The 21,021-nt window shown below is 43.9% G+C and overlaps 1 protein-coding gene across 1 annotated transcript in view; it reads right to left on the bottom strand.

Moving 5' to 3' along the window:
- Positions 1-21,021, bottom strand: part of VOPP1 (VOPP1 WW domain binding protein) — a 65,047-nt gene that overhangs the window by 5,828 nt on the left and 38,198 nt on the right. The window contains exons 2-3 of the mRNA XM_080386112.1: positions 15,936-15,994; positions 606-683 (exon numbers count right to left, since the gene is read on the bottom strand). Of these exons, the coding sequence (XP_080242238.1) occupies positions 606-683; positions 15,936-15,994 (137 nt within the window). The remainder of the gene's footprint in view (positions 1-605; positions 684-15,935; positions 15,995-21,021) is intronic.

Below are 21,021 nucleotides of genomic sequence, written 5' to 3'. Positions count from 1 at the left end.
AATGAATTTACCTTATTTTTTCATTACACATATAACAGTGATTAGTTTAAGCTTTATCCAGATTACTGAGCTGCTGGTTTCACAAGCTCAAATCTTTCTGCCTTCTTTTCCCTTGCTGTCATCTCCAGTGAAATCCTCAGAGTCACAAATGTACTTCTCTTCCTTTTTAATTGAAACCTCAATTCAGCTGGCAAGAATATCTTAAACCATGCCTAAATGCACAATCCTTCTTATACAATCCTCTTTTAAAACTCGGTGCCCAACAAAATTGCACAAACTCTGCCGCTTGGTCATAGCTGGGACAGGCATAAGGAATCCAGCAATTTTGTATAAAAGTGGGACCACTGCAGAAGGCCAGCAGGACACAGAGGCAGGAAAGGTCAATGTGACACAAGTGACCTCCTTTTTCAGTGTTTTCTCACTACATCAGGAGAAACTTACAAGAAAAAAAAAGGAAGTCCTTGCATTTGTATGTACACACGTACATCACTGCGTACTTGTACCTGCTTTACTTTAAAATACTAGGGCTGGCAATACCCTCATTTAAGTCCTACAAACAAGACAAGAACAGGACAAACATAAAATTCCCAAATGTCCTGACCTACCAAAAATACCATAGTCGCTGGATAGAGAGAGCTCTTACACAGCATCTTGAACCACAGCAATCCTCATAGGAGCGACATCTGCAGAAAAACAAAGAGGAAAGAGCGTTAGGGGAGTGGGTGTCACTCAGACTGAAACGGCATCCCCAACCCTGATGGTGTTCCCACCCCTGCCCAGGGCGTCACTTACAACATCACCATCAGCTGGGGAGGCAAAGCCTCCCAGGAGTGTTCATGGCCAGGCTGGAAGGGGCTTTCAGCAACCTGACCCAGCGAAAGATGTCCCTGCCCACGGATGGGGCTGGCCTAGATGATCTTTAAAGGACCCTTCCAACCCAAACCGTTCTGTGGGTCTATGAATAAGAACAGATTACCCTTGGCCAGATAAACTTGTCAATCACACATACACATCTGTGACACAGCAATATCGTTATTTAAGAAGTTTTTGCATGTTATTGGAACTGCCTTCCTATACACTTCTTTCAAAGCCAACTCAGAAAGACTGAATGTAGTTTATATAAAAGGACATGTTATAAAGAAAAGCAGTATTACTCTGTTTTCTTTCACAGTAAACGAACACTGCAGACCTCAAACATGAGCCATTTGAGGTTTTATTCACTGCAACAGACAATAATTGCAAGGTCAAAACTGCCAGATCACTCACTCTCTGCAAATCAGCAGCTTCCAAACAGAGAAACCACCAAGCGCAGAGAAAACTTCAAGCATACCATTATTTGCAAATTTAACAGCATATTTTGCTTCTCAGAAGTTGTATTGGACCGCAACTGCCAACACCTCCCGTTATTTAATTAGGCTTTCCTCTAAAAACACCCCACTACATTTCAAATTCATATTTCATATGGCACAGAACCGTTTTAAAGGTGGTACAGCACCAATCACTGTAAGCACAAGGCACCACTTCATTACAAGTCAGCACATGCATTAATAGCAACCTCTGAACAATTTCTGTGGTAACTGCCGCTTCCCACCCTGATGAAACTTATTTAGCAGGAAAAAGGACAGAGGCAACACAGAAACTATGGTATGTGACAGAATCAGATGAAAACATGCAGATATCCACACACCAAAAGAAAAGAGGAGGTTACCACAACTGCATTGATCTTCTTAAGGGTGTTCACATCTGTATGCTTAACGCACATATTGAATTAAGCATCTGGGTTTGGAAATTTTACCCAACATGCGTGACTGTGCTCCCGTATTTGTATGCAAACTAATAAAAACTTCAATTGGATAACTGTACAGACAATTACACATTTACACGCTCAATTAACAAGCCTTCACTCACAAAATACGTCGTCACAGAGGCTTCAGCCTTTAATTGGGGCCAGAGAAAGATGCTTTATGGATACATAATCCTCTGTTTTGCAACGCTTTTCTGATGACAAGCAGGCAGGATTTCAGCAAGCCGGAGGACCCAGTATGATCAGCATGGCAAGGTCAATTAATATGCTCAGGCACCCAGTTTGAGACTCGAGCAGAGTTTAAGTTGCTCATGCTAAAAGAGAAAATACCTGCTTTGCCGTCCCTGAAAGTGACTCATTTCCAACATCCTTCTTTAAAGGTTGCCAGGACCCTAAACAACTCATACTCAAAGCTACCAGACCTCACAAAACTACTGACAAGGCTCAGCAAGTTAGCATTAATTTCAGTTCCATCAGGACCGATAAATTAAGCATGCCTCTCCATGCTCCCCAAGTGGATCAACCCAACAGGAGCTTTCAAGACAAACATTAAAGGCATGAACAGAACACCCTTATGAAATGGGGTGGCAGCCACGGCCTTCTGTTAAACCAGTGGTCACGGTAGCCCCTGTCTGGTCTTCAACATGCTTTTTGATTGGAGCACCTCATCCATATCGATGGGCATTTGCCCCTTTTGCTGATGCTGCACAGTAAGGACTTTGCTGGGCCAGAAAAGCAGAAAGAAAACAAAGCCCGTAAATCTAGAAGCCCTTCTTGAGGCAATTAAGGAAAAGAAAAAAGAAAAAGAAAAAGGATTTTAGGGATGTGAAGCAGCTTTATCTCTGCCTCCACATACCAGCTCTGTCAGCCAGACACCTACACCTGACCACAAGCAGGGTGGGGAGCGGACGCACCAGGTTGGCCTCTGGCTCCAAAGTCATTGCCCAGATCTAGCCCCAAAAGCTTAACTTGCACTGAAAGTTAAAATAAAACAGAGAGCCCAGGGTGGCTGCACGTACACCTCCCTCGTGTCCACCCTTGCCCTGCTTATTTTGCATCTGTTTTCTCCAGAGTCAGAAGAGATGGGAAAAGGCTATTTTAAAATATATAATTATGGTGTTTCAAACAACCAAAATTAAAACAGCATCTGCATGAGAAGCACAGTACTTGAATTTACTTTTTATTTTTAATTTCTAAATTGTCTGGGCTACAAGTCAGCACCATTTTTAAAGTCTGAGTGGCTGAGCTTTTCTTCCAGCAGAAGAGGGCTAAAGTACTGGTTGTAAGCCAGAAAGGCTCAACTGCTCAATCTTTATGAAGCACCTGAGACCACTGAAGGGCAAACAAACAGGCCGCCAAAGAGTTCTGCCTCCTACGCAGATGATTGCAAACAATGATGCAAAGGAAGGAGTCGTCCCTCATCACGGCTGGATTCAGAGAAGCTCTATTTTCTAAGAGCCAGCAAGCTTCCCGAGGGAAGTCATCCAAAGACAAGCTCTGCACTTGCTGGGTGGATCTGCGAAGCTAAACCAGTATCACACCCAGAGGAAAATCCTTTGGGATCTGACACTAGTAACCTTCTCACTTTTTACCCATAAAACCAATCAGGCACTTCATTTTAGGTGCCTGCGAGTATGGACACAGGCACCCGTATGTAGGTGCCTGGAATCAAGGCTGATGCCAGGGCAACAACCTGCTCTTTGCATTCCCCACCACTGGATAACAGCACCAAAAAAGACTGGAAGAACAAGCAGCCCATCTGCGATCCTGCTGTAGGGGTACTGCAGGAGCTTTGCTGATCTCTTCTCAATTCAATGCACCATAAGAAAAACAACACAACTTCTGACAACATCAATCCCGATTACAAGAAAATTAACTTACTTACAGGAGCCATATTTATTATTAGGTGAAAGACAACAGTAAAATCAGCTTATTAACGGAGAAACATAGAAGCTTAAGTATAAGCCTTTGATGTACTATCTCTTACAGCCTGACAGCAAATCCCAGCAGAATTAAGACCCTGGTTCGTTAAAAAAACACACAATTACACACACAATTTGTATGCATACTCTTTAAGTCACGCTCACGCTTTAGCTCTGCATTATGGAGGACTGCTGGTGCCCAGTGCCAGCTGAAGAAGACTGAGCCTCACTATCAATCTGAACTGGACCAAAGCCATCTCCTACAGAAGACTCTTCTAAAGCCAGTTTTCCTCTTTCACACATCGGTGATGATCCCAAGAACTTCATTTCCCTAGGGCAATGCTTCTTTCATTGATCAAAATTTAACCCATTACAGCGGATAACAGATGATCCGCTAGTTGCTTTGCTAATCTGCAACCTCACCAAGCATATGGTCTCTCTTTGAAAACTGTCTGCAACATGATGTATGATTTAGGAGGTACATCTTTTCATTCATAATTCAGCAGAGTGGAATTAATGTGTCTGCCTGTCCAACGACTGGCACTGCTAGTGCATCAAGGAACTGCTGCGTCAGAGACAAAGTTACCCTGCCTGTCAGATCACAGCACCAAGCTTTTCGTATGGGTTCCCACTTAAATCGTGACTCTGAACTTCTTCCCTTAATGGACAGGCAAAGCACAAAGTTTCACGTGAGGGTATACGGTATGACCCAAGCCCCACAAACAAACCCCGTACTTGCACATGTTCTGTGGATAATAAGTGCTCAATGAAATGGTCCAGAAGCTCTTCTCCATTTACACCATCTACACAGCTGAACAAGTCCCTTCTTACCAGAGCTGGCACAGCAAAGAACTGCATCTAAAAATAATTCCCTGATTGGCGCTTGCTGAGAAGCGGAGACGTTAAAGAGTTAAAGCAAGGATTACAGTCTTCAGTAGACTGTGTGGCCATAGTGGTCCGAGTGTTCCCTGTCCTCACTCAATGTGGGTATTCCCCATCAACACCACCCCTTTGAAATGCAGGCTGTAGCATTCCTAGGCTTCCTCTCCAGACTGTTTGCATCATATGTGCCAAAATCTGATTTAGTATTTCAGATATTTGATTAGCAATGGTTTTTGGAAGAGTAAAATGCAATGTAAATTGTTAATCCACGTGTAGTGGCAGAAATTCTACTGTAGACGCAGAAGCAAGAGGATGGGAGAGTGAAAGAACCACAAAACACCCACAACCACCAGGTAACAGTAAACTGCATGATTTCTAACCAGTGTCCTGAAGACAAGCCTGACTTAATTCCAAAAAAAGGTTGCATGCCAGTCATAGGTGATTGCTACGTGTCTGTGTAAGATCTATAAAGCAAACTGGGATTCACTGGAATACAAGAAGCACTGGCAGTGTCTGAAGGGGAGGGACACCAAAGGGAGACAGAAGTTTAAATCAAGGAGGATATTGCAGTAGACCCAAACTAAGAACAGAAAAGCAAGATAGTGGGGGGAATGACTAGTAGCACCAGATTAAGTTATGGAAGCCGCAGCTGTGGTCCTAATACTGGCATGGGCAAAAAACCAGAAGGAGAACCATAAGTGCTCATAAGAACTGGAAGGGATGGACTGGTGAGACTGGGTCACCTCCAGGCAGACTCAGTGCTGAGCACTCAAAGCCAGAAGGCTCAGATTTGCTACCATTGAACAGATGAAGGCAGACAGCTGAAGTGTGCATACATATTCACTTGTTCTAGGACAAAAAAGTTTTGGTTTCTTTGGTTTGTTTTTTTTTTAAAAAAGTATTTAATCCACTTGGAAGTCAACTGCCAGGATACAGCGGTGCTGAACAGAGAAAAATAAAATGAGCCATAAAACAAAAACAAAGTAGGCAACCACCACCAATTGACTAGCAGAAAGAATTCTGAAGAAGCTCAGAGTCTTGGCTGTGCTATGTACAAGGTGTAAAGCCACTGGGCTCAACCCGACTGCACTGCCACAAGACTCAGAATTAGACCTGAAGGGTGAGCAATGAGGAACAGGATCGATAGAAGGCGTAAAACATAAATGAAAAGAGAGGGAGTTATTTTTCTACTGGGTTTGTTTCACCACTGATCAATCCATTTCAGACCATTCTGTATGTGCATTTCCATCTTTCAATAAAAAGCAGGTTTCAAAGCAAAGCCGCTGCCTGTACCGCTACGTAAGGAAAGACCCAGGTTATCGACTGCATGCATGGGGAAGACCACCAGGCATGTGGAGGAACTTAATGCTGCAAGCATGGTGGTGATGTCATCCCAAGGAATCCATTTCGCTACAGCAGCCCACCGAACATGGAAACTGAAACACAGGGTCCAACTCTGTGCTCAGGAGTCCCACCTAAGTAGCTATTTCTGAGTCCCAGAGGGGTTTCATCTCTCTCCAGAATGACGCGGTAACACAAAGGCCACATCCCTCTGCTGGCACCCACTCAACTGCTTGAGGAGCAGTAACACGGGCAAGGTCTTTGGCTGGTGGAGCAGTGCAACGGGCAACTTCTGCTTCCCAGCCCTGGTCTCAGTGCTGGTCGTGTCTCCTTGGCCGGCTGCGTACACAGCCTGATTTTCAGCTGGGACACAGTTCCACCACAGTTACTTGCAGCCACAGGTTTGCATTACCCAAAAGCATTTCTCTTTCTTTTCTCATACATAGCAAAGGCAGTCTCTTAGCACATGGCACAAACAGTGCCTTGTAAAACTCAGGTCTGATTTTGGCAAATATATAACTAATATATATAACAAATATGTAAGTATATATATGTAACTGCTTCACAGATGAATGCAGTCATGATCTCAGTGGCACATCTGTACTTGAGAGTAAAAACCCATCGCTGGTACCCAGGAGAGCACTGGAGACAGTTACCCAGGCACTTGATAAATCACCCAGCCCTTAACTACGTACAAAAATGTAAGGCAAAAAGGAGGAAAAGGGCTCTGTCAGGTCATTTTTTTTTCTCCAGAGTAGAAATAACAGAGACAGAAACAATATTTGCTCAGATTAGATTTCTGTCTGCTTTGACAGAACTAAAATCTCCCACAACGAGACAAGATGCTTGGCTCCTATCCTCCACACAGACATGAAAAACAAGAGCAGGCAACAACTGAAAAAGGGATTATTTCTCAATTATTCTTTAGCTGAAGAGCCTATAACCACTGTCTCTGCACAGAAGCTCCACAGAATATGGTAAATCCTCCCCCACTTCTTGTAGAATGAGAAGGATTTGCTCAGTTGCTCCTATTTTCTCAATTATTTAGCTGAATAATTGAGAAATGTTCATTGAGAAAATTGAATAATTGTCCAGTTGCTCCTAGTTTCTCAATTATTCTCTAGTTGAGGAGCCTATAACCACTGTCTCTGTGCAAAAGCTTCGCAGAATGTGATAAACTCTCCCCCACTTCTGATGGACTGAGAAGTATTTGCTCAGTTGCTCCTACCAAACCGACCCTTCTACAAGCCTTTTACTACGCAACAGCTTGCCATAACCCCAGCCCTCTCTTCCCAGAGCCCAGGAGGAAAGCCGCACCACAGAGGGACCCTCCTTGTTGACTGTCACGGCAGCATCTCTCACCATGTGTGAGACTTTCTGACCAGCGCACGTGTGCTGGCCAGAAAGTCATCCAGAAATTTTCTCTGCTCCCTCTATGGCAAAACCCAGCAAGAATTGCTGTGGTTTGTATTCAGTACCTTAACTAGCCATTTTTCAGCATCAGCTGCAGGCCTTTCCTTCGCAGAATGAAGCAGAGAACCAGCATAGCTTAAGGTAAACAATGGATAACCTGTACAGCAAGTTTTAATCTTCTGGAGGTAGAATTGTAAATGTCTAATACCAACAGGAACGAGGACTCCTAGTTAATCATCAGGCCCCTTATTACACGGATAATTAGTTCTTCATACCTCAAGCTGCTCCCAGTGGGTGAGCAGCCCTATTACATCTAATCGCAGCTCTGGGAGATGATAAGCAGCCTGCTGGCAGGGGGCGATGGGTGTCTACCTCAATTTAAAATACTAATGCATAGTAAATCTTTTTCTTTTCCTTCACCAAGGAAATGATCAAATGCCAAGAAGAACTAATGGCCAACAGTAGTGCCACCAAGTCTTTCAAAATTTTAATCCAGGGTCTCTCTATCCAGAAAGGGTTAGAAGCTTCAAGATGATTTCAGGGTCAGGCGCTCCTTGATGCTGTCCACCGGGGCTCAAACCAGGTATGAGCCTTCCTTTCCCACTGACAGGAAGCCAGAAATGGATTCTCAGCCCTGCACTGGGATTCTTGCCTGGGACATGGAAAAGTTAATGCTTGGATGTGCATTTCAAGTTAAACAGCCTCAACTGGAAAAACTGAGGCTCACTCATGATAAGGCACAACCGTGGTTATTGCATACTCTGGAAATGAAAGGCGGGGTGGGACTGGGTTCCCTCCTCTACCTCTGCCAGCGGAGTTTGGTTTCAGGGCAGCACTCCGCCAGACACCAGGGACTGCCCTCTCCTCCTCACTTTCCTCAGAATAAGCTGCCTACACCTGGTCAGCCTCCAACTCCAAAACTGGTCAGAGCTTCGAATCTCAGATTAGGTCAGTCACCTGCTTGATTGCCTGTGCAGGCTGAGATATTAAATCTCTCTCCCCTCTTCAGGACTCACTCATGGCGAGATGAGTGGCTTGTTAATTTGGTAGCCTAATTCTCCCCAGGTTGCGCACCGGACAACCGATCTATCGAAGCAAACCCAAGCACATGGCAAGGCATCAAGCTGCTGGGTGATTACAGCAGCCAGGACTACAACCTCAACAGATCCATCAACACCAAGGGAAGCTAGTTCCTTATTTGAAGCAAGGCATGTACCACCTTAAGGGCATGAACCACTGAAGCTAGCTGCGATGCTTTGTACCATTACTGTTTAAGGCCGCGCAGGACTGAGCAATGGTGGTGGGGTTTTGTTGCCTTTATATGCAGATGATCTGATAATTACTGCTGTCTTCCTTCACTTACGTTCTTGTGCTGAACTACATATGCAAACAGGCCCTTCCTGCGGCTGCTCGCTGCTAAACTGGTGGCCCTGGCCTGAGTCCAGGTCTCCATTTCTGTATGCTGCCAGCCATTCAAGGTGCCTGGAAGCATGAAAAACTATTACGCTGCCTCCCCTCTCCCTCCCTCCATGCTGGCTTTAAATCAAATAGAAGAATAAATCCACAGCTAGATTACTGCCCTATGCACACACCTGCTGACACTTCATGCAGCTGTAATTGCAATGGGAATGCTAAGTGTATCATCAGGAAAGCCAACTTAATTAAAAGCAGTAAACACAACAGGATGCGGGGCACAGAAAGTGGCTCTCATCGTGAACATGCCCTGTGTCTAGACTGGGTTTTTGTTCCCAGCCTCTTACACACATGTTGAACAAAGAAGTGCTCTCTAAGCTATCTTAATCAGATAACAGTGAGAGAAAAATCACTTTTTTATTGTTTGCATCTGAACATTTTGCAGATTCTTGATAATGCACAAAGTTACTAGTATAGACTGACCGCCAAGCACGTAAGGGCTTACATTCAAACCACAGGTGAATACAGCTGTGTGACAAATACAAGAAAACTTAATCTGCAAAAGAAATGGAATGTGTGGAAAAGGCCAAGAAATTTATATAAAAAAACCATGAAAAATGACAAACAATACAATCAGCATTCTCCATAATAAGAAAAAGAATTGACTGTTCCCATGTAGGGCAGGAACATGTTTTAAACGTCAAGAATATTATTTAACATTCCTTTTTTTAGGCTTGCATTCATGTTCTTATACTAATTCTAAATGAAAAATTAAACAGATTTAATCAAATAAATGTGTAGATGTGCAGCTGTCTGCAATAAACTACTTTCTATGGCAGAAACATGCTAAAAACACAGCACTTCCACCCGCACATGCCTTTAACATTAATTCATGTTCTGTTTTGCATAAAAATTAGAACGAGTTTACAAGACAGCACTCCCTTAGCTTTATTCTACTCTTCACACATTTGCCAGCAGCAATGGTTAACATTTTCTTCCCGAGAAAGTTTCTATGTTTCTTTCTGGAGGTCTTTCACCTAGTAGCACATCAGTAAACAACCAAAACATACTTAAGACAAGGAACCCATGGCAGAGCTCCAACGAAAACAAGGCAGTATTCAGGAGGCGGAAGCAGGTACAGGGTACCAAGGAGGAGTTGAAAAATGACCACATACACAGGTAGGTGTGATGGCAAGAAAGCCAAACCTCACCCACCAGTGACAGTTGGAAGCTGCACCAAGTGCAGCAAAAAAAACAACTTTCCACCACTACACTGGCAGTGGTATCTGCGGACCAGCTGGAGAGCAGCAGTCATCATTTACCTCAACTTCAGCAAGACTTTCCACACCATGTCCCTCAATACTCCTGTACCCAAGTTCAGACATTACAGCCTGGACAGGTGGACAGCTAGATGGGTAGAAAAAAACCTGGTTGGATGGCGGGGCTCAGAGGACAGTGGTCAGCAAGCCACACTTACCCTAGAGAGTATAAAGTAATTTCTGGTAGTACCACCGAGGTCTGGACCTGTCCTGTTGACCAGCACGTTTCTGGAACTGGTGATAGAGTGCTCTCACCAAGTCTGGAGATGGCACCCAGCCAGGGATCAGTCAGCGAGCTCCAGGGCAGGCCTGTCACTCAAAGATCTAGACTGGCTGGAGGAACGGCCCGACAGGAACCTCATGAAACTGAACAAAACCAAATGCAAAGTCTTGCTTGTGGGAAGGATGAACATCTTGCTGGCTGTGGAACAGCTCTGCTGAGAAGGCCCTAGAGGTCGTGGTAGACAGCAAGCTGAACGTGAGCCAGCAGCGTGCCACAGCAGCAATAAAGGCCAACAGCATCCTGGACTGCGTCATCAGAAGCCTAACCAGTGGCTCAAGGGGAGTGACTGTCACTTTCCACCAAGCATTTGTTGGACCACACCTAAAATACCGCATTTGGTTTTGGTATCCCCAGTAGAAAGAATGAAATTGATAAATGGGAGCAAGCTCAGCAAAGGACCACCAAGATGGTCAGGGGCTGCAGCACTTGCCCTGTAAGGGGAGGCTGAGGGACTTGGGTTTGTTCAAACGAGGGAAAAAATGGCTTCAGAGGGATCCAAGAGCAACTTGCTAGTACCCAGGAGGAGGTTACTACGATGACAGAGTCAGGATCCTCCCAGTGGTGCAGAGTGGGCAAACATGATGGATGTTAACTGAAACAAAAAGAGGTTCTGACTTGGTATGTGGAAAAATCACCCACCATGAGGACAGCCAAGCATTGGAGCATGTTGCCCAGAGAGGTTGTGCCATCTTCTTCACTGGAGCTTTCCCAAGACCTAACTGGTTAAACCCTTGAGCAATCTGGGCTGACCTCGTGGCTGACCCTACTCCGAGCAGGAGGTTGGACTGGAGGTCTCCTGAAAGCCCTTCCCACCTGAGTTCCTCTCCAATTCTCTATTCAGAGTTACTATCTTTTCCTCTTACAACATCACGTTATTTAACAATTCAATGCACAATAATCCAGCAGGATGAGCTGAAATAGTGTTAACTAAGTACCGGACAGCATCAAAACTCTTCTCTCCCTCTAAGTCTGCCAACCCCCTCCCCGCGGGCAACTACTTCACTGACCCAGCAACATCAGCCACAGCACCTCTATCGCTGTGGACACATGCTTACCACTCATACTCAAAAACATTTGTGCTGCTTCATAAACATGCCACGGAGCCTGGAAAGGAGAGGATTAGAAACATGCAGGTTCTAGCATCTGGAATTTATCACCTCCTTAAAAGCTTCGATGTGATGGCACCTAACAACAGGAGGAAAAATAAACAGAAAAGACCTATGGGATTGGTCAGTCATCCTGGGGAACATACTTCAGCCTGCAATGAGGGGACATTCACAATCATTCTAATCAAACTATTCCTCAGCAGCAAAATGTAAGACAGCTTTCCCTCTACTATTCATTCCCAACTGAAAAGTGGAAAAAACAACCCGAGTATCTTACACAAGGAGGTCATTTTGCAATCTAATGCATTCACTGCCATTATTCACACTATTGCCACATAGGAGAAGTATCTTGATCATCTCTTCCCCCAGACATCAGCACTTCAGCTACATCTAGAATAAAATTGAGCTGGCTTATTTAATTGAGAGAAGGATGAGGATCCATGTAGAGGATCAGAGTCAAGTCTGTTGAGACAGCTTTAATTCTGAATTGCTTTCCGTGCATCCACACAAGATGATGTATGATCTAATTCTTTAAGCAAAGTCAGGGATAACTCGGCTCCCTGCATTGCCAAAGGATAAGAATTAGACTGCAATAACTAATTCCTTTCTCTGCTTTATATTTGTTTACTTATTTTTTCAGGCCACATAAATAAGCATTTTGCTGAAGCAGAAGGAAAGTATCTAACTGACAATATCCTGCGACTCAGGCAACGAGGACGTGGAGAAATGGATAGTTTGGTTAGTGAAGCAACTTATGAGCAATCTTGGGAATTCTCTGTATCAGTAACAGAAGACCAATGTATGTATCTCAAAATCCTGGCAAGCTTTCCATGATAGCTTCTGGGCTGAAATAAGTTACATCTTATTCACACAGCAGAGGCAGAAAAGTTTGGAAAATTATCAACTCCTCAGCCTAGCCTTCAGAAATGGAATTATACTTGGAAGAAACAGGCTTGAATTAAATTTTACTGCTGATCTATGAAGTCTAGAATAATTATGTTCACTGGAACATAATTTTTAAAAAGGTACTAATACCATTAAGTATTTGGACAGAGAGATGTATCACTAGTTCTGTAACAGAGACCTCCATTCTTTGCCCTAGCTGTTAATACAGAAAGCATAACCAACAAGTTTTCAGAAAGCTTTGAGTCCCAACTCTAATAACTTTTTATTTTTAAAATATGTACACTGGAAGACAGATTGAATCAAAAACTAAAAACACCTTAAGCTCCAAAAGAAGAACAGCCACATCACTGCAGGTTCCCCCCCACACCCCCCCAGTGTAGCTGAATTTCCAGTACACTTGTTTTGGCACACTGATTTCTTATCCCATGTTCCTCTTGCTTAGCAGACACAGTCTTATCTCTGTCTTCGGATGGCTGAAGTAGAGCCTTTACAGGAAAGATTAACTCAGCTATCTTGCCTTTAAACTTCCAATAAAAGCAAAGAACCATTCTATGTGACAGTCCAACTCAGATTTCTATTACTCTGGGCAATTTAAAGAGAAGCAGGCTCCTTCTAGGAGGATGTGCTACCCACAAGAGATAAGGCATATGGACATGCCAGTCTAGGGGTGCCTTGGTCTGAGCATGCCACGCTAGATCTGTGAACAGACACAGGACTCAGTATTTCTGAGCTGACAAGCCAACCTTTTTACTGTAATAAAAAGTGTCTCCAAGAGAAACATGACATACTGCCAGCATGGGACTGAAATCACAGGGTAATCATTAAAAAGGATTACATTGCTGGGTTTCAGAAGTCTCCAAAGATAGTCTCAAGACCAAAGGACCGATTACATATGTTAACTGGGTAGAAAAAACTTTTGTCAGAAACCAACGATAGAAAGGAACGGAATGAAATCTATTGCAAACTCATTTGACTAAATATATCTGCTTCGTATGGACTGTTGCTCCAGAAACTGCAAGATAAAATAAAACCCTATACTACACGCTAGTTTCACTACAGCGCATCCCAAATCTAGACTTGCACAGAGAAGACACTCTCTAGATAAAGTTACGTATTATGCCTTTAGATGATTTAACATCTAACCATATGCTAATGGAGAAGATCCTATTCATGCCTCCACCCCCACAATATGCAGAATACTCACTCCCTCCCATTTCACCAGTGTTCACCAAAAACTGTACTATGCTGATTCAACACTGACTCAAATGTGCTAAAATGAACAACTTTCTGTGGGATTAGCAAGTTGAATTAACTCAGAAGCGTGTCAAACAAGTGCCAAAGGAATAGGACTTCAGCCTAAGGTACTGAGGTTGGTGTTGTGCCTCTCCCCTACTGCAGGCAGCCGACACTGAAATTGCAGGAGTAGCAGAGCAGGAAACCCCAGGCCTGCAGACAGCGATGACCTTCCTGTTGTTTTGATGCATGCCCCCGTTAACCCTGCTGGGCTCCTGTGTGCTCAGATACCCTCTCTCACCTCCCTTCCACATTACTCCACTTGTCACGCATCATCTATCCTCTGAGCTTTACCATCCCCACATCCTTATTGTCTTTCCTCAGCGTTTTTCTTCTTCACCACTTAAACTCACAATCGCAATAACATCATCACTAACGTGACACTCACCACCACACTCACCGAGCACAAACATCCCACCCTTTCCCCTTCCTTTTTCCATTTACTCACACGATCCAACAGACTGGCAGTCCCTACGCTTTTACGCAATGACGCAGGCAACAGGGTGCCACAGTAACTACCAGAGGCACATGCAACTACTTCTAACAGTCTTCCAATTAACTTGTTCTCTTCCCCCACATTAAAAGATCTCCCAAATCAACCAATGACCCACCAACACCACAGCCCTGCTCACAACTTTCTTCCCTCCAATGTTCAAAGCTGTGTGCAATTCCCATTAACCTCTTTGACAGACTGGAAAGTAAAACACACTGCTTTTCTACAAGACACTCCATTTCAGCACACAAAGAAAACAGTAAAGTAGTTACCAAAAGGAAACCAATTAGGAAGTAACCTTGCGTGCATCAGATCTACTACAGATAGTGAGCCTCCCCTTGCACCCCTTACTTTTGCAGGGCTCAAGATGTATTTACCTGTGGCACGAAAAGTCTGAGCAAACACCCAGTATATGAGTAGCTACCCCTTGGTAATACAAAGGGAGACAAAAATTAGCTGCCAAAGCATGTGGGCACAAACGTAAGCAGAACACCGAGGTGATGAGTAACACACTCCTGAATGTCAAGGTACAGTGAGATTTCAGTAATTTCATAAATTCCCAGCTTCTTTCCCACATTGCAGCAAAACAAAATAAAATGTAGGTGGAACCAAAGGCCTGTTGTTATTAGCATGCAAAGAAAATTAACTTATTTAAATTCACCCATCTGTTCTGGCCAACCACTTATGAGTAATTCTCAACACTTCAGTCACCTGAAAAAAAAGACAGTGTGTTCCGGGCACAAACATTTCCTAAGCAGTTAATAATCAGGATCGCAGATGATTAAACCATACAGCATTTCATTCTTCCAGTGAGCTTTGTTTCTTGCCTGGCTTGCTGGCTGCCTTTTGTCTCCAGCATTTTTCTCTCCCCTTTCTGGCAGATGAAGTGGAGGTGGAGAAGAAAAGGGAGGGAAGTTCTTGGGTAGCATGAGGATTACAGTAATTTCCAATCCTTCAGCAACGAAGTTTTCTCAGGGAACAGATATCCTAACGCTGCACCCTACTCCTCCACCCCACTTTAATTTTTTTTTTTTTTTTTTTTTAAACTTGCATTTACAGGTGTTTGCAATTATACAGTTATATAACTCGGGGACAAAGTTTAGTACATATGTCCTTTTTGACCCCACATCCACAGGGAAGATACCTCCCACCCACACATTTCCTCTGCCTTTTTGTTGTTGCTGTGGGCCATTTAAAACAGAAGACTGCAACTCGGAGAGATCCTCACTCGTGCACCTACGGGTCATTGACATTCAGTTCACACCCAAGCCTGATGTAAATGTAGGTGCCACTCATCAAAAGGACAGTTATTCCACGGGTGACAAATCATCCCAACTCCCTAAACTGAACAACAGGAACCAACTTACTTTCAAAGTGTTCCTGGTATCCTGCCTGATTACCTGCCCTTGTTCAAAACAAAGGGAGAACTGTCCTCACATGGCTCTACTTATGTTTCCTTCCAGCACTCTGAAATAAGAGATGTTTAAGATGTTGCATTTTGGTTTTGATTGGAAAGGTCACCTGGACTGGGTGGTGAAACAAGTCTGTACACTTTTCCTTAATGAGGAGAAAAGGAAAGAGATGGGACGCTGGAGGGAAGGAAAGGAAAGTGTATTGCATCTTCATTTTTAAATTAGAGAAAAGTCTCAGAATCTATAGAAAAAGTATAATCAGCAAAAGAACAACACACTAAGAGCCTATGGAATCTAATTCTCTCTTGAGCACTAGAAAACACAAAACCAAAAGCGATGACTACTTACATATAGTATGTAGGATATAATCCTTCAAAGTACCAGCAATGCTTTTTGGCCTCTGTACACTACAAAGAAAGAAAAACATAGTATTAATGTTTAGGTAACACAATGTACAATTATAAACACAAACATACAGTATTTATAAATATTCTGAGTATTTAGGAAACGTTTATATTCCTACAGATTCCCCAGTCCCGATAGGAACTGACTTCCCAGTTGCTGTTGTCGGTGAATGGCAGCATGCCCTGCCAGGGCTGAGATCCCTCACGGGGGGGCTCTGTCTGTGGGCCCCACAGCTCCCCAGGATTCACCCACAAAGCCAGCACATTCAGTGCCGGCACAGGACCCAGCTGCACGTGCTCCCTGGCAGAACTGCCATCTTAAAAGATAACAGAGAACTTCAGTGATTATAACCACAAACAGGCTCTTAAGAAACCTCCAAGGCATAACCAGTTTGATGACGCTGTGCATATGACTACATCGCAAATTCAATAACATTGAATTTAAGAAGAGAATTATTCGTCTTTCTGGAAGTCTCTGGTGTGCAGAGCCAGGCTCAGAAAGCAGCGGAATGGAGAACCCATCCATCCCGTCTCCTCTTCCTACAGCTTAGAAATATCTCAAGCGTTCATTAAAGTACCGGGGAGAGGAAACCGCGTTCTGCAGCCCAGGGGTATTGTTCTCTTTTGCAGCTTGCCAGCATCTCCTTGTGAAAGAATGGCAACAGGCACTTTCTCAGCGTGTGTGTGCAGGCATCGTGGGAAGCACACATCGTTACAGGCACTGCCAGAGTACAGACGGCAGCTCAGAACAATAGCGGCGCTTAAAAAAAAGAAAACCAGATGTCAAGCCCAAACTCTATATACAACACACAAAATATTTCTGCGTATCCCGCTGGCATCGCTAGCATAAAAATGCTGCCTTCATTGCAGACGTAGCTCCAGGAGCTCTGCTGCAAGCTGTATTATCCGATCACATACGGCCAGGGCATTGCAGGACACCCTCTGCAGAGCGGCAAGGAATATTTCGCTGGGGTTTTAGCAACAATTCCCAGTGCTGCTCACACCTGACACTCAATGTCGGAGAGCGCTCGGCACAGCGGTGGTGCTTGGATCATCCTTCATGTTCACTTGGCAGCTCACCTTTAAATAATAGCTCGTATAAGTTTATTAGCCTCCCTGAATCCCAGAATACTGAATGAATCCAGTTAAGACAAAGACAAAGTGTTTTTAGATCCCTGACTCTCACTCCTCATGAATAAGAAAGGCTGCAAGCTCTTTAATGAGCATCTGATGAGCTAAATCACAGACAGATCAATTACAGCCCATGAAGACAAACTGCTATGAATTAAATTGTTAAAAGAGGTATAGGAGATGGAGGGGGGAGGAGGAGGAGGAGGAATGATACTTTTGATGCATGCAATCAGGTCTTTCCACTAGTACAACAGGCTCACACCAGTCTCCAACGTGCACAAGCTTTAGCTTCTGTTGAAAGGACTGGAGCTTTTTTCCTCAGGATAAACACAGCAGAAGCCTCCTTCCCCTCCCAGATCAATGCCACAGCCCAGGCAGTATATGCAGGAGGGCTCAGAGGCTGCTGCTGGAGCAAGCAGTGTTCAAAGATCCATCTCCACATTTGCCCTACTCCTTTCCCCCACCCCCACCCTCACTCCTTCAAAGCCTCCAATTTTCCAAGCCTTTCTTCCAAATATTTTCATCAGCTGGTTGTTTCCTCGTCATCTAAAATTAGAAATACACCAAGTTTCTGTCTGTAACACCCTGCAAACACATATGCATTGTAAACCCAGCCTGTCTGCTGCCAAGTCAGTGAAAAATACTTGGGCTCTTCACCTTTGAAGATGCCCTGGCTAAAATCCCTGCTGCCTGCAGGTCGATCCCTTGGGAACCCTCACTTCAGAGTCCGGCTCGGGATGTATGCCGTTCAATGTTTTTCCTTCCTGCATCTCAACCAATATGAGTCACCATTTACCTCAACAGCCTTAAAGCCTTCGTCAGTCTTGAGCATTTTAATTGATGTTTTCCCAGCAATGTTTCTGAGCACGTGGAGCCTGCATACCCTTTACAAGTGTAAAGCAGACATTTATATTCAGTACTCATTCTGCTCGCCCTTCTCCCCATATTTTGATCTGCTTTACAAGTGCTAAAATGAGTTGGGAAGATTCCTTCTTTCCACAGCTCCCAAGTTGTACCATTTCTGTTTCTGCCTCTTAACAATTCTGTGTTTCAGGAGCCAATATGCTTACTGCTGTCACAGGGGTGGCTCCAGTTTTTGCAATTAACAGTTCCTTCTAGCTTACAGGGCTTGGATACCTGCACTAAAAATCTTTCAGTGCCCAGGCTTTGCTTTTATATGGGCCCTGGAACAGCAGGTACCAATCCCAATTGTGTTGGTTTTGTTGTGGGTTTTTTTTTCATGTTGCAGTGCTATGGACACTGGCATGGCAGTTGTTCAGCTCTCCCACATGGGAATCAGGCAAACAAACAACCGGACCTCAAAGGCGAGCAGCACAGCCAAATCTGATACCCGTGACACGTCAAACAGATTTGCACGCACAGGGCAAACCGCCGCGGCCTCTGCTCCGTTAAAACTCCTACTGATCTCCATGGCAACTTTATGCCAGTAAACCCCGACATAAAGCAGGCGGCTACTAACCACCGCCTCTGCTGCTGGTTAGCAGACCTTGCAGGAATTCATTGCTAAGAATAAGACAGGAATGTCACTGCCTCTAAGGATCTGAGCATCTGTAGCACTCAGGTATCAGAGAGATGAACAGTGTAGTCAGGGCACGGATTACTTTTTCCCATCCCACACACATCCTCTGAAGCACACTGTGATCATCCATCTCTTGCCAAGGTACAAGTTATTCTTCTGAGTGGTGTGGGCCCTTCAGTTGAGCTGGTGGAGAGCCATACAAGCGTGAGAGGGGATGCATGCCGCCAGCATGCGGCTCTCATCCCCACAGAGCCTTTGGAGGGTGATGTCTTTGCAGTCGTTTGAGGCTATTAAACCCTCAAGAAGCCACAGCTGGCAGCACCTCCCTGCAGCCCACAGGACAGAATCACAGGGAAGATCACTCATATTGCTGCAACACAACAGGACCTCAGCCGTCAGGGCTGGTGCCCACACTGCTAGCTAGGCTGTATCGCAGAGTTTCTAACAAGCAGACAAACGAACATTCATGTCTTCAAAAAGCCATTTCACCCATTCACTAATAGCAAAGTAAGTGTGTTTATGGGTTTTAAACTAAGCTTAGATATGACCCTGCTGATGCTTTCAACTTTTCTAGGAGAAGGACTCTGCCTATTTTGCTTATAAAATTCCTCCTTCTATGTCCTTTAACAATTTGGCACAACTATAAAATACAAATACATGGGTATGTTCATTTTTTAAATAAATTATGCAGGTCTAATTGGGTGTGCATATGTAATCTTTAGAGATTAGCCAGATGCTCGAATACATTCCTTAAGATTGCATATTTGGAAAGAGAAAAAACACAAGACTTGTGTTTTTGTTTGTTTGTTTTTAAACAAATCAGCATCTGTCTTGTAGCCTGTTTTCTTTGACAGACTGCAGCAACAGAAACTGTAAGCCATCCTTTTCTGTGGCCTCTAAATTCATTCAGATTTCCTTTAGGACAGGAAATGTGCTCCCTGCCACAGATTGAAATTGCAAATGTTAACTGCTGTTAGTCAGAACAATGAGAAAGAGAAGTTACTAAAACATTAACCAAAACCCAGATTTGATCACGCCATAAAATACGGAATGCAAGTACATATGTATGCATATGGTGTGGGGGAAGACAGAGCAGGCAGCCTGCTCACTGAATGTCGGATGGTACTCCACAGATCATTAGTTATGCTTTGCAGGATTTGTAGAAATACTATCTCTAACAGGAATATCCTCCACATTGCACATCATTATCTCTCAGTCCACAAGACAATAAAAAGAAAACAGATCTGATCAATTAATTACTCTTTGTAATTAAGGGAGCAGTGGACTCATGCCCAGTGTTTTAATTGGAGGTTTGGAAATTAATAATAAAAACAGTAAAAAACAATTACAGCTCCATCTGTAGAGAGTAAATACTTTCCAGTACGAGTACAGTCCATTTTTGTTAAAGGTGCCAGTGAAAAAAGCAGCATGCTGTGGACGGATGTGTTTGTGGAGGGCAGGGGGAGGGCGATTGCTATCTGTATGCTGAAGGGACACTCTGAGTGAGTTTGTGGCATCTGCTCAAAGCCAGATTCTGTAGGAGGCACAGGTCTGCTATCAATCACAAAGTCAATGAAACCCTATCAGTTATGAGCAACCGAGGGTGAGGCTTGCTCTTTATAACTAGACAAAAAGCCAGATGCTACATGCAATTTCCACTGCATATTACAATTACAAGGATCCAAATCAGTAGATTCAGAAGGAAAAAGCAGGTATTTAACAGCGGCCTGCCATACTGATATGACAGAAACGGCCCACAGTGTCTGTTACCTCCAATTCAGCTGGGTACATGCTATACACTAGAAGGATGCAAGGTGGTCCAAATGCCATTCTTGTGGCTACAGTCTCTGAGCCTCTGCTAGGATTAATTCATAGATGAACATGAAAAAAGAATTAAAAGTGTCTAAGACACTGAACAAGACCTCATTGTCTCTAAGCATCACACAATCCTATTCCAACATACCTAGAACTCAGTCTTCCACATAGCTAGATCAAAACAGTAACTGAGGAAACAGGAAGGACAATGCCTTTCTGACCATATGGCTCCACAACATCTGAGGAACAAGTGGCTATGCCTGCTGCCTCTATTACAGAAGGCCTCTTGAAAAACTCACCCACACAGGTCTTTAGATTCATTGGTCACTGCACAGGGCAAGTACCTGCTGAAGCCCAGACAAAAGGATGGGACAGTCTACAGTGCAACTCCAGACTAAATAATCAGTTCCAGAAAGCACATTGTTGGCTAGGGATCACAATGTTTTATGGAATCTGATCTTTAAAATTGTATCAGCTTTCAGAACACCATCCATTTCAGTGCCTAGACAAGAGCCGAGTGTTATTAGATATAAGCTGCTTGTTA

The sequence above is a fragment of the Falco punctatus genome (genome assembly GCF_963210335.1).
Source record: "Falco punctatus genome assembly, chromosome: 4".
In the NCBI taxonomy this organism is placed as follows: Eukaryota; Metazoa; Chordata; class Aves; order Falconiformes; family Falconidae; genus Falco; species Falco punctatus.
Note: the sequence above shows the minus strand (reverse complement) of the source record. Positions and strands in the feature narration are given on the sequence as shown.